Source organism: Sciurus vulgaris, assembly GCF_902686455.1.
Source record: "Sciurus vulgaris genome assembly, chromosome: 10".
Taxonomy (NCBI): domain Eukaryota; kingdom Metazoa; phylum Chordata; class Mammalia; order Rodentia; family Sciuridae; genus Sciurus; species Sciurus vulgaris.
In genome coordinates, this window is record NC_136470.1 from 101857247 (window position 1) to 101871064 (window position 13818).

At 41.9% G+C, this 13818-nt stretch overlaps 1 protein-coding gene across 3 annotated transcripts in view; it reads left to right on the forward strand.

Moving 5' to 3' along the window:
- TNIK (TRAF2 and NCK interacting kinase) overlaps positions 1–13818 on the forward strand; it is a 368490-nt gene that overhangs the window by 254241 nt on the left and 100431 nt on the right. For all 3 annotated transcript variants that reach the window (XM_079155119.1, XM_079155118.1, XM_079155117.1), the window contains exons 6-8: positions 559–649; positions 2431–2561; positions 13374–13428. In XM_079155119.1, the coding sequence (XP_079011245.1) occupies positions 559–649; positions 2431–2561; positions 13374–13428 (277 nt within the window). The remainder of the gene's footprint in view (positions 1–558; positions 650–2430; positions 2562–13373; positions 13429–13818) is intronic.

Consider the following 13818-nt stretch of genomic DNA (forward strand, 5'->3'; position numbering starts at 1 on the left):
CTGAGGGAAGAGAGATGGTTTTCCTTTTTTAATGTGAACCACATTGGCTAAAACCAATGGGAAAGTTCTTGTCTGCCCTTAGAAATATTTTGTGTTCATTTAACAGTGTAAGACAGAAGGTAACTTTTAACTTTTCAATTCAAATATTGCTCCCTCCATGTGAAGATTTAGTTAAATAAGGTTCATTTTCAGTGCAAAGACTGTTGATGTGTTTTGTACAAACTAGCACACACAGGCAGCCCTCACTTCTCAGGGTACTGTGTTAACTGAAACTCATGCACATGGGGGCCTAACCATGTCATTTGAGTGTGCTCTGGTGGTACCTGATGTCAGATCCAATAGAATTTTGTCTTACACAGTGCCATGAATTGCAACAATGGACAATATATATCCAATTATATTGATAGTGGCCTACCATTTAGAACAGCAGTATAAGATGTGAATGTAATTCTGGAAAAGCATCTCTGGGTGAATTTACTTTGGGGAGAATCATTCAAAATAGGTTGTTTTCATTTTGGCTTACCCACTATTTACTTTCTCACCTTTCCATCACTGCAGGGGCTGAGTCACCTGCACCAGCATAAAGTGATTCATCGAGATATTAAAGGGCAGAATGTCTTGCTGACTGAAAACGCGGAAGTTAAACTAGGTGAGAACCGAATCCTGTGAGCCGAGGTACTGGTAGAATTGATAGGATTATTTCAACAGCTCTTTCTTTAAATTAACGTAAATTTGTTACTTGTGAATTTGGGGGACATTGCCCTAAAAATGGAAAGGAAAATGTTTTGTCTATTTCAAAGACATTTTCTAAAAGCATTTTGAGGAATTAATTAAATGGTATGGTGAACAGAACCTTGTGCTTAATCAATGTGTAGAAATAATTGGGATTTTTTTTTTTCCAGTGAAGATCAGAAGTAATGGACCTTAAAATCATCTCTTACATCTCACAGTTTATATTTTTGCTATGACAGAACATTGATGACTCATTTTTTTGGTTGAAAATATCCATAGTTAGACATATTTAGAATAATCAATATCTACTATATTCCCATGTTTGTTATATTTATATTCATTTTATGATTACCTGGGCCACCTGTAGAAAGTGGGTGCTCAGTAGTCTCCTTCAGGTGAGTACTGATTACCCTCCTTCATCTGCCACAGTTGCCAGTGGGGGATCCCTTCCTTTGGATATCCATTAGAGCCCTTCCACAGCACGTCTGGGACTGTCTAGATAAGGAGGAGAAGGCCCATGTGCGTTTGCCTGCTTGAGTAAAAGTGTAAATTGACCAATATCCTGTAGGATTCATGATTTGTCATCTAGAAAAGGATCACTGTCCATATAATTGCTTATTTTCAATGAGATTTAAAGATTTGCTCTTTTTTTAAAATAGATAAATTCCTCTTATTGTATTTGGAGCTAAACTTTCATCTCATAAATATTCCCTTTTAAAAATCAAAGCATACATATGCGCAGACACGATGAGCTGTCCTGGGAAGATGCAGTCATCCCTGTTCAACAGTAACTCATTGAGAGTGCAGCAGTGTCATGTCCCTTGCAAGGCACTTAGATGATCTCATGTAAACATCAGAGCACTGTGTGTAGATGACATCATCCTTGTTTCATAGGTTAGGAAACCCAAGCTCAAAGAGGTTGACCTACTCACCCCAGGTCACACCACTACTAAATAACAGAAACGGGACGTGAACTTTGGCATCTGACTCAAGACCTTAGCCCTTAATCACTTTTTTTGGTACCACCACAGAACAACCAAGCTTGCCTTTTATTGAACACCTGTTTTTGCTCACTATGGAGTCTTGGTATAAACAGATATAACATTTGGCGTTTTTTCATTGTACATTGCATGCATTTATCATGAAGGTGAAAAATATATTTTCACAGTGTGGAAAAGGTAGAAGCAACCCAAGTGCCCATTGACAAATGACAAGACAAACAAAATGTGTGTGTGTGTGTGTGTGTGTGTGTGTGTGTGTGTGTGTGTGTATGGCGAAGTGTTATTCAGCATTACCAAGGAAGGGATTCTAGTACATGTTACAACATGAATGATCTTTAGGACATTATATTGAGTGACATAAGCCAAACCAAAAGACAAACACTGTATGATTCCTCATATTTGAGCAGTCAATTTAGAGAGACAAAGTGGGAGGTTGCCAGGGTTTGGATAAGACTGTAGTCTTGCTCAATGGTTTAGAGTCTCAGTTGGGAAAATGAAAAGTTTGGTGGCGATGGTTGCACAATGTTAATGGACTTACTGCCACAAATGAAAAATAGTTAAAATTTTAAAGTTTTATGTTACATACATTTTGCCATGTTAAAAAAAAAAAAACCACGCATGCATTTTATCATCTTAAACCTGAGATTATATTAAACCTGAGAGTATAGAATGTATTTGATTGTTTTCTCTTCATTAGTGGACTTTGGAGTCAGTGCCCAGCTTGATCGAACAGTGGGCAGAAGGAACACTTTCATCGGGACCCCCTACTGGATGGCACCAGAAGTCATTGCCTGCGATGAAAACCCAGATGCCACATATGATTTCAAGGTATTACTTCTTTGTGTTTTAAAACGCCTAACATCCCATCCCGAGTCTTGCAGTGGAAGAAGTTTCCTGTGCTTTCGGATTTGGGATTTTTGTGATCCAATGGGAGAACTGAGGGAAAAAAAGGCCATTTAAGTGAGAATCTTTTACTGAATTCACATCACCTGTGTGTAAAAAATAAAAAAAAAAAAAAAATTAAATGATATTCTATATTCTTTTTCTTGGAAATTAGGTTAGATTTCCATTTTGGTTATTGTCTAGATTTTTGGCAAAGTACATATTTTCTTCTTTTTCCTGTTCTTTTACTGGTTCTTTTTAAATTTATTATTTTACAAATTAATAGGCACCATGTAATATTTTGATACATGTATACATTGCATGTTGTTTAAATCAAGTTAAACATATTTCTCTCCTGAAACCTTAATCATTTCTACAAGGTGAAAACTTTCCAAATCTTTTCTTCTACCTTTTAAAGGTTTAGTACATTATCATTCTAGTCACCCTACTGTGCAATGGTAACACAAAATAACTTTTTGTTCCTAGGTAACTATAAATTGGTCCCCACTGATCATCCTTTACCCATCCTTCCCACCCCCAAAGTACATATTCTGATAACTTTTAATGGTACAAGAAGCCAAGATATGCATTTGTTATCTCAGTCATCTTTTTCTGATCAAGAATAATCAGACTTCCTCATTTCTACATTGCTCGGAGTCCCATTACTTAGGTCTCTTTTCTGTGAGAATCAAATGGGGTGTTGGTAACTACTTTATAGTGTCTCTCCAGCATGGTGTGATATTTCTTAGAAATTTGATTTGCAGGCTTCGTATTGTAAGCTAGAAATTTTCTAATAAATTCAAAGCCATGTTCAAATAGATTTATCCAAGAAGCCCTCCTCTATCTGTTCCACAAGCTGACTACCAAACACAAGTTTGGGGTGTGGACCCACTGATAGCTCAAGGGTCCATTGACATTCTTTTCTCCTGGCTAAAATGGACACCACAGGACTGGGTGCCCTGATTTGTAGATAGGAATGGTGAGTTTTCAGGCAGAGCACTAGGTAGAGAGAGAGACACCCTGTGGACAAAATGTGACACTGCCTAGTGTTAGAGGTTCATGGATTTTCCCAAAAGGACTGGTCTTTTGCAAAGTGTCCAATTGGTGATCTTCTCAGCATTGGGTCTTGAACCCAGATCTCCCACCTGTCTGAAGTTGACTCTGATCCTCCATAAGATACTTCAACATAAACCTCTAGTTTCTCAAATGAAGATTATATGTGACAAAATCCTCTTCTTAAAGACCATGTAGTTCTTCACACGTGGGGTTATTTTTGAAGTCAGGCCCCAATGATGCAAACCTTGCAGTGTCTTTGGGACCCAGTATTTCAGGCATTGACAAAATTATTTGCCTCCTTGGAGAAATTCTAGCCTGACGGTCTGAAAACCTAATCTCCTTTAAATCTCCTCCTTCTTCCAAAGTTAGTCACCACCATAACCTGACAACAATCTGTCTGAAAACAGCTGCCAAGTTAAAAATTAATCTCCTGCCAAAATAAATGACATTTATTTAAACTGATAATGATAAACATGTTTAAGTAATTCCATTTGCAAACCTCTTCAGAGGAACCACCACAAAGTATATGTCCCAGGTAGACATGTAAGTCATACTGGCCATGAACAGTTCTTCACACTGTCATTATATTTTACAGATGCTAACTAGTCTAGGTTTGGACCACAGGTATTTTCGATTACTTGATAACGTACTGGTAGTAATCAGAGTGTTTGGGACTTATCTCAAACTTAACCTTTTTTGTATTGAGACAGATAAATTATATATGGGACTTCTGCTCTGTGGCACAGAGTAGATCCCTCTGATAGATTTTGTTTTTCAGAAGCATAACTAGAAAAGGCCTTCCTTCTTGCCAAGCCAAAGCTTGGAATTAAAATCACGTCTTGGTCCTCTTCCTCAGATAAGGGATAAGGAATATCATTGGGAATCAGTGTATAGTTTCTGGTGAGTAGCCACAGGGCACGTCATGCCGCAGTGTGACCTTGGAGGTACTGGAAGGTTTACATGACTATGAGAGTATTGAAGATTTATTTATAAAAATTGAAAATTTATTTCTGTGTCTTTTATGATAAAAAATCAAGAAACCTGAGCAGGTTCCCCTCTTATCGTTAAGGTCTTCATATGAATTAGTTTATCAGGCCTGTCACGAGTGTAGGCTGCTCGAGAGGAAGAAAAAGTCATGGCAAGAATGTGGGCTTCACTGGTCATCTGTCCTGGGTAAAAGAAGGAGCATGACCAAAGGGGGAATCAGGAAACTCAAGCAGAAATGAAGGTTTGGAAGTTCTTTAAAGATTTATTTCAGCTGCTTCACAGTCTTACTGTGGGCTAGAGAAAATGCTAATCTTTTTTTTTTTTTAAAGTTCTTCCTTCTTTATTGGCACTATGTCCTATCCTTTTTTCTGTTTGGATACTCTAAGGAATGTGGTCTGTCACCAGGGGACAACTTGACGGTAACACTCAGTGTGTTTTAGTGAACACCCACTGTGTTCGAGGAGTGAGCTGGGCTCTGTGGAAGCAGACCCCATCAGAGTTCAAGGATTTGGTCCTGTGTGTTCCATGGTCCATCGACCAGCAGGGCGTCCCAGCCTCAGCACTGGTGCCAACACTAGGGGCAGCACACGCGATAGATACTTTTCGCCGAGAGGCATGTTTAGAATAAAAGAGGACTTGGAGGCCAGTGGATTTTCTGGATTTCCTGCCACAAGAGCCCTTGCTATAAAATAAAGGCAAAATGCAAGAGAGGACAGTACAGTTTGATTTTTGTTGATTATTGATATTATTTGATTTGCTTAAGATGTCTTTCACAACTGTTACAAGTTGTTTTGCTTGTTCGTTTTTGTAACTGGAGTCATTCAGTATTATGTGGGCCTCCGCGGGAAAGCAGCCTGAGAGCTCCTGGCTGTCATTGCAGCCTGGGCCTTGTGGGTTATCTGCGGGACGCAGCAAGTCACTCTCTGCTTAGAGCCTCCTCAGGAGGAGTGCCAGAGTCTCATTTGCCTGGTGTGTTGGCTTCCCCTGGAGGCCCTGCCTTTCTTGTTTTCAGAAATTCTGTCAAAACACTTCAAGTGAAAGGAAAGGTTTCATTTCCCTGATAAGTATGCGGGGCAATAATGAAAGCTTTCCCATTTAATAATAAGCATTCAAAAGATTTGAAATTAATAAAACTACTCAAAATTCCTAGGCTGTTTAAACTGTTATTTTTTTAAAACTTACTTTGAATTTTATTTCGGTTGGATGGAATCTGCCAAGCATTTTATAGTTCTATGTGCTTAATACTTTAACAAAACCACCCCCTAAAGATGGTTCTCTGTGACCAAATGCCCATCAATAGGAAACAGGTTGAACAGAGACTAGAGCATCTGTCCAGTGGAATATTATGCAGCCAGGTTGGCAATGGGGTGGCATATATGTTGGACCTGAACAGAACCCAAGACTGTAGGCCAAGTGTAGGGTACAAAATAGAACTTACAGTACAGTACTCATAATGTCAGCTTCTCCTACCCCATGCCACAGAGACACACACACAAGAAATCTAAAAAGAACCTGGAATACCACCAAAATATTTTACCTCTGAATAGGGCATGTGGGTGGTGAACTTAAAGTTCTTATTTTCTGTAGCCTCCTGTTGTATTTTAATGTTTTTTGTTTTTTCCCCATGAGCAGGCCTTGTACTCATATCAAACTAGTGAAGTAAGAGAAGTGAAGTAGAGGGCCAATCCTCTCACCCCACACCCGCTGGGCTCTTATCCCCAGACCAGATCTGTGCTAATGTTGTGTATTATTCATCTACACTCTGTTTATGAGAGTTTTTACACAAGTGCTGTGGATTATTTGCAGGCACGGGTATCTCTTTTGTGTTTGGGTGAATATTGCATTCGGGCTATAGAAAAACTGCCCAATTCATTCTTCCATATCCCAAGTATTGACTTAATAAGCAGGATGGAAACAGTGCTTCTAAGAGACTCAGCCAGAGATGACATGAGCAACTGCCTAACAGGAGAGTCACTGTGATGCAGGTGTCACCCAAGAGGACAATATTCAGGCTGCAAAATGGTGCATTTATACTTCAATGGAGTCCAGACCTCTACCTACTGAAATCCAAGTGGGGGTTACTGAAATCCAAGTGGGGGTCCTTCCCTGTTTGGTTAAAAGGAAGATGATATAGCCAGGCATGGTGATGCATGCTTGTAAACCCAGCAACTTGGGAGTCTGAGGCAGTAGGATGGCAAGTTCAACGCCAGCCTCAGCAACTTATTAGCAAAACCCTCAGCAACTTAGTGAGGCCCTGTCTCAAAAAAAATGAAAAGGGCTCAAGATGTAGCCTGGTAGTAACGTGCCTCTGGGTTCAATCCCCAGTGCAAAAGAAAAAAAGAAGATGGTACTGACAACCACCTTAATGCCACTCACAGGAAACTAACACCTGTTAAACACATTCCTGTGTTACCATGTTTACACCCACCTGTGTAGGATCCCTCAGTCAGTCCTGGCACCTCCTCCAGCCAACACACATATCCCAGTGGAAGAGGCCAAGTTCAGTAGTTTCCCTTTGGCCAAATAACATGTAGATGGACGGGGACTACAGAAAGTTCTTTGTTCAGTTTGTTTTATGTTTAAAATGGGATTTTTAATAACTACCTCTTTTAGGATATCCTCAGTGACCCTGAACTCACCCCCGTAGTTCTGTTTATATATAATGTAGAATGTAAGTATGCGACTTAATGAGCAAGTGAGTCTTTTGAAGTCGGACAAGACAGATTTAAATCGTATACTTTGCCTCCTGTTTGATACATTGCTTTAAGGGAATTATTTAACCTTTCTGAACCTGTATAAAAATGAGAATAATAAATTCTATATCACAAAGTTGTAACAGAATAAGGTGTGTTAATAGATATAAAGAGATTAATGTGATCCCTAACACTTGGCAAGTACTTAATCTATAAGCTTGGTATATTAATATATATATATATACATATAAATATATGTGTGTATATATATATACATACATAATATATATACGATATGTATAAACTTGGTAGTTTTATATTTATGTTTTGTTTGAAAAAGTACTGCTGTGAGGGGCCATTTTCAACCTAGAACAACAATTTCATGTGGTTTGACCTTATACTTGTATTGCATACCTCTGATGGTCTTCTGTTGAACCAGAATCTGCTTCTCTCTAATTTTTACCACTGGATCAAGATGCTATCCTTAGGGACCACACATGCAGTGCATACTGTTTCCTTTTTCCAACTGGAATATTTCAAAATGAGTAAGTAAGTAATCACAAATCAGTTACTCAACGAAAGACTATTTTCTGGTCTATGAAACCTGGTAGAATCCACTCTCCTGGTTGTGCCCATGATTGAGCTGTCGTCTGTCTACTCTTGACCTCCATGCTGACCCCTGCATGGGAATCAGGGGGCTAGGTAGGACTCCACCATGGCCATTTCTGCTTGTCCATCCCATTTCTCACCAGGCTCTGTCAATAGGGGGCGACAGAGGGAGACTACCAGGATGGAGGAGGGAAGAGGATGGTCTCTGCCTATTGGCTTCCTCTGACTTCCTGTTTCTGCCTGCCTTGGTTCAGTGAGTCCTAGACTCACTGCCATCTGACCTGACTCAGGTTTACTGGTGGAGCTGCCATTTGAAAACAACTGGCCTAAGGATCTGTCTGAACCCTTTTCTGTTAAAAACAACTGTGTGCACTGTACTGGTAGGTACTTGGTGCATATTATCTTACTGAATTCTCACAACACCCTGAAGGGATATGTGTGCTCTTCACCTCAGAGGTATTAAGGGACTGGCTGGCTGCACTGTAGTAACCTCTGCCCACATCGTGGGGCACATTGGGGTCTTTCCCCAGATGGCTGACCTCTCTCTTCTTGTGTGGCTGGTTTGGCCTTCTGAGAGTGCTGCTGTTCACTTGAATTAGGCAGCCCAGCCCCAGAAGGAATGTTCTCTTGTTCTGTTCAAGCTGCCTGTGTGCCAGCTGTCCCCAGCTCCCAACCAGAAGTTGTGTCTGGTGTCTGTCTCCTCAGAGGCACCAGAGTGTATCCCTGTTCTGTTTGTAATGCACACAGCACTGGGCTATTAATCATGCCACGGGCCAGGCTACGCAGTACCTCTGGCATAATGAATTACCCAGCTCCTGCCAAAATGAGTCACACCACGGCCACGAAGGAAACTTATCTCTTCCTGACGCTCTCCTATCTTGTTCCTCCCTCTTCCCGTTCTCGTCTCCTGTGGTCTGTCTTACCTGTTATAATTGGAGTATTTTCTCTCATATTTAACTTCTAAAGTGTCTTTGGGACTGGCTAATGTATCCAAAGGCTTACACAAGGAACGCCCGTCAGGAACATTTAACATTCCTAGCATGGGCAGTTAAGCATAGTTTACAAACAACTTGGGGTATATGTGGCCAGGAATATAAATGTTCCTTTTGGAAAAGAAGGTAACCCCAACAACAACAACAACAACAACAACAACAACAAAAAGATCCTAACAATGATACTGATACAAAATGAAGACCTAAAAGAAGCAGCAGTAGCTGATCTGGTTATGTGACTTGACACAGGGTACAGGGAGTTGGGATGGAGTGACCTCTGTTTGAGCATTTGGGGAACAGATGTCCCATGACCCTCTGTGTTTTCAGTAGAATGGATCCAGAATCACATAACAAGTGAGACCTCCCATTCCTCTACTGTCAAAATCTGCTTCCTTTATTATTGCTGTATAGGCATTATCATTTAGGAATGCCTTTGGCTGTACACATATATTTATATTTCTTCCATTCCCAGAAGCCTAGATGTAGGTACTCTAAGATTGACGTGGTGCTTATCAATGTCTTTAGAAATCTAGGTTCCTACATTTCTACGCTGTCAACAATAACTTGTCAGCTTATTGCTTTGTGAATTCGAGGTGGATGCTGTAGCTCCAGATACCACGTTTTGATTCAAGGCACCAAGAAGTGGAGATGAGTTGGTAGGACACCAGCTGTATTAGTTCCCTATTTGGGGAAAAGCACAAGCTTCCTGAAGATGTCTGTTTATGTCTTGTTGGCTAGAACTGTGTCACATCCATCACTTGCAGTAGGAGAGTCAGGATGGGCCAAGTGTAGCTTTCCTCTGCCCTGAAAATAGAGACAGCAATGGAAATGGAGGTTGAAAGTGCCTTTTGGGTAAGCCACAACCAGATGGAGGGAAATCCCTGCAGACTAAACGAAGAAGACAAAGGCAATGTTTAGAGGAGAAGGAAATCAATACGCTTGAGCCCCAGCGTGTGCTGGCTTTGTGCAGGGGAGCACACCTGAACACATGTGCATCAGTTGCCTGTGTTATACAGCTGAGAAAGCTGAGCTCTAGGCAGCATTCTGTGGCTTGCTAAATTAGGAACCCAGATTTAAATCCAGATCGGTCTGATCAAAAAGCCTCTTCTCTCTCTATCAATCTATGTTGCCTCAAGGAGTTGAGGCCAGTTCCATAGCATGGAACTGGGGTGCCTCACTGCATCTTAGCACCTTCATTGAATTGCAAGCACTGTCAGTCACCTATGAAGTAGGAATCTGGAACAATTATTTTATGGACCCCTGACTTAAAAAAAAATAAAGGTGGGTACACAAGCCCTTCTCTTTGGTAATAGAGGACTGGCCGGGAAGGCAGGAGACCCAACTCTGTTGAAAGATGCTGGTGCTTCTTTGCACTATGATCTGGGCTCTGTCACCTTCCCCAGCTGTGAAGTGCAAGGTCGCATGAGAAGGTCTCCCAGGGTTCTGCCAGCCCTCAGACACCAGGGCCTGCGCTTTCTCTCGTGTCTCTTGCTGGTTCATTCGTTCAGCACCTCCTCATTAGGTGTCTACTTAGTGCCAGGCAGTGTTCTAGGTACTTGGAATATGTGTGTCAACAAAACGAAGATCCTTGCCCTGCAGGCCTTACGTTCTTGTGGCGGGGAGTGTGCACGTGTGTGTGCTGGGGGCAAGGGACACAAACCACAAACACAAAACACAGTAAATTGTTCATGAGTAAATGCATGTTAGAAAGTGATACTCTCTGGGGGACTGTCCTGGGAAAAGCGGGGGATGGACGGCGCTGGGGGAGGCCGCACAGGTCCTCATTGAGAAAGTGGGACTTAAAGGAAGACCTGGTGGAGGGGAGTCAGGCAGCCTACAGGTCACTGGGAGGTGCTGCTGGGAATAGCTTGAACACAGTCCCAAAGGCAGGAGTGTGCTGGGAGTTCTGAGCGTTTTCTGCCACACCTGAGGTGGAACCTGGACCCTTCCCTTGCCTTCCACCATGTCCCCTGTCAGGTGTGTGGATTGTTCAACCAGCTCAGTTTCCTGGACTTGAGGCCGTCTGCGTCTGACTGCTGTGGCAGTTCCGGGGCAGAGCGTGGCCTCTTCCATCATGCTCGCTCCTCATTTCAACCTGCAGTTCCTAGGAATCCTGGAGACATGCTGGCAGAACTGCCAGGGCCTGGTGGTCAAAATAGCGCAGGGACCTTTGGAACTGACCCTCCATTTCCAGTCTGCTCTGTTTCCTGCCTGACGTCTCCTGCACAGAGTGACTCAGTGTTTGCCTCAGGCTCCTGAGCAACTGTCTTTGTCTCCCAACCATAAAACCCCAGGTACGAGAGAGCTGTTCCCTCCTTACCCATTACTGCTCCTGTGCCAGCCTGTGGCAGGTGGGCCAGGCCTTCCCCTTTAGCTCCAGAAATGTTCTCCCGAGCAAGGCCAAGAGCTGGGACAGACAGGGTCCTCTGTGAGGCTGTGCACACAATGGGGAGTATGTGTTTCCTGAAACCTTTGGATCCTTCTTGAAGCCTAACCAGAAGGTACAAGCTGCCATCTCGAGCTGCGCTGCAGGCAGAGAAGTTACCTGGCACCCAAGGACAGCAGCCCTGTGAGGGGGCCTTGTGATCCCTGGTTGATCTGACAACTGGTAACAGGCAAAAACTCTACCACTTTAGTCTTTGGGAGAGGGTCACGTGTGCCCAGCACCTGCAGTAAGGTAGATTGCAGGCTAGGCAAGAGGCCAGATGCTCTGGAAGGTCCCCTCCACATTGTGTAGGCCTCTCCTGCAACACTGAACAGGCCTGGGGGTCACTCACAGGATACTGAAAAATTTAGTTGTACAGAATGACTCAGCATGAATTTCATAGTTCTCTTGCCATTACATATGTTTTTATATGCCCTTGACATTTGTTTGATGGGAATAGCAAGGAAATTTAACTTTGATCTCTCTGATTCGAGTGAGGTTACAGGTGAGGTTTTGAATAATATACACAATGCATATTTAAAATGCAAGGAAGGTCAATACATCAGGATGTGGGCCACTGAATTAAATTTTTTATTAGGTTTTCCAACCCATCTCTTGAGAAACAAAAGGAGCAAATATCTTTTTGAAGTTTCCTAACCTGATTTGTCCCATCTCTTGATTTGACCCCATCTCCTGCAATCTTTAGAGACCACTGAGCCATAGACACAGAGTATGGAAAAAGCATATTGTTAGAGATGGATACTGCACAGGTAAAAAGGGAATCATTGGTCTAGAAAATGCTGAACAGAGCAAAAAGTCAGTCTGAGCATAAGCAAGAATATAAGGGTATAAAGATTTCTATTTCCAATAATAGTCTACTTACAAGAAGGAGGATATTTGTTCATCCATATACAAACATATTGAGCACCTACAACTGTTCCAACTCTCTTCTAAGCACGAGAGAGAAACCAGTGAACACCATTATCAAAGTCTCTCTGTCCTCATCTTATTAAGCCATATGAAGTTGATGTTTTGCAGGTTAAAAAACATTGAATATAGATAAACCTATCTGACTCAGCTGTATTCCACTCCTAGGTATTTATTCAAAGGAAAGGAAAACACGCACCTTTGCATTTACTAGCTCAAACTGGAAATTATACAAATATCTGTCAACAAGTGAAAGCAAACTGCAGCATGTCCATCCAATGAAATACTACTGAGCAAATAAAAAGGAGTGAAGTCCGGGTACATGCTGCGAGGGTAGACCTCAAAACGTTATGCTAAGTGAAATAAACTGGTTGCAAAAGGCATTATCTTTATGACTTTTTTTTTTTTTTTTTTTTTTTTTTTTGTGGTGCTGGGAATCGAACCCAGGGCCTTGTGCTTGCAAGGCAAGCACTCTACCGACTGAGCTGTATCCCCAGCCCTCTTTATGACTCTTAATAGAAGACTTTGGAAGATGCAAACTAATCCATAGTGACATAAAGTAGATCAGTGGTTGCCTACAGACAGTGGAGTGGGGCCAGAGATAGGAGGGACTACAGAAGGGCAAGTGGGATCTTTTGGGGGTATCTTGATTGTGGTGATGGGATCTCAGGAGTATCATGTGTCATATGTTATTAAATGGTACACTTTCTATATGTGCAATTTGTTATATGACAGTTTTAACTCAATAAAGACATTCAGAAGAAATAGCAATAACTTCATGTGGTTCCATTGACAGATGAATTTCAGCGATGAATTCATTTTTAAAACCTTGTATTCATTTTTCATATATTTGTTGAGAACTTACCCTGTGTCAAGCACCATGCAAGCGATCCGCAGTAAAAAGTAAACGAGGCTCTTCTGCCTTGGAGCCTAGTGGGGGAATGAAGTTGGTAAGCTGGACAACTGACGGATTTTCCCACAGGCAGCTCTGAAGCCATTTCCAGGTTTAACTAAGTGCTCCTCTGTTGACCGAATTTATGCATGTGTGTGTACCTTCCTTGTTTTTCAGAGTGACTTGTGGTCTTTGGGAATCACCGCCATTGAGATGGCAGAAGGTGCGCCCCGTAAGTATCCTCCTCTGGGGTGAAATCTGTTGCTGGTCCACGCTGCGGGGACTCGGATTCCGTGCCAGGAGCTGCAGTTGCTTTACTTCTGCTACGCTGAGCCCTGCATGGATTCGAGCTGGCATATTTAGAAAGCAGAGCCATCTTAAATTAACCAGGAATTCGTTCATTTCAGAGCAGTGTGAGGATCTTGTTTTTATGAGGAAAAAAGAAAAAAAAATGAAGGCAAACCCTGAGGAGTCTTATTTGTCTTGCAGATTTGGTGTGTAGTTTATTCTTGAACTTCTCTTCACCTAATGTAAAACCAGGAGCAACCCACAAAGACTATAAGCTCCAATGTACAAAAATTCAAAAGCTGATTTTTCAGGGCCAGGTTGTGCACATACTCAT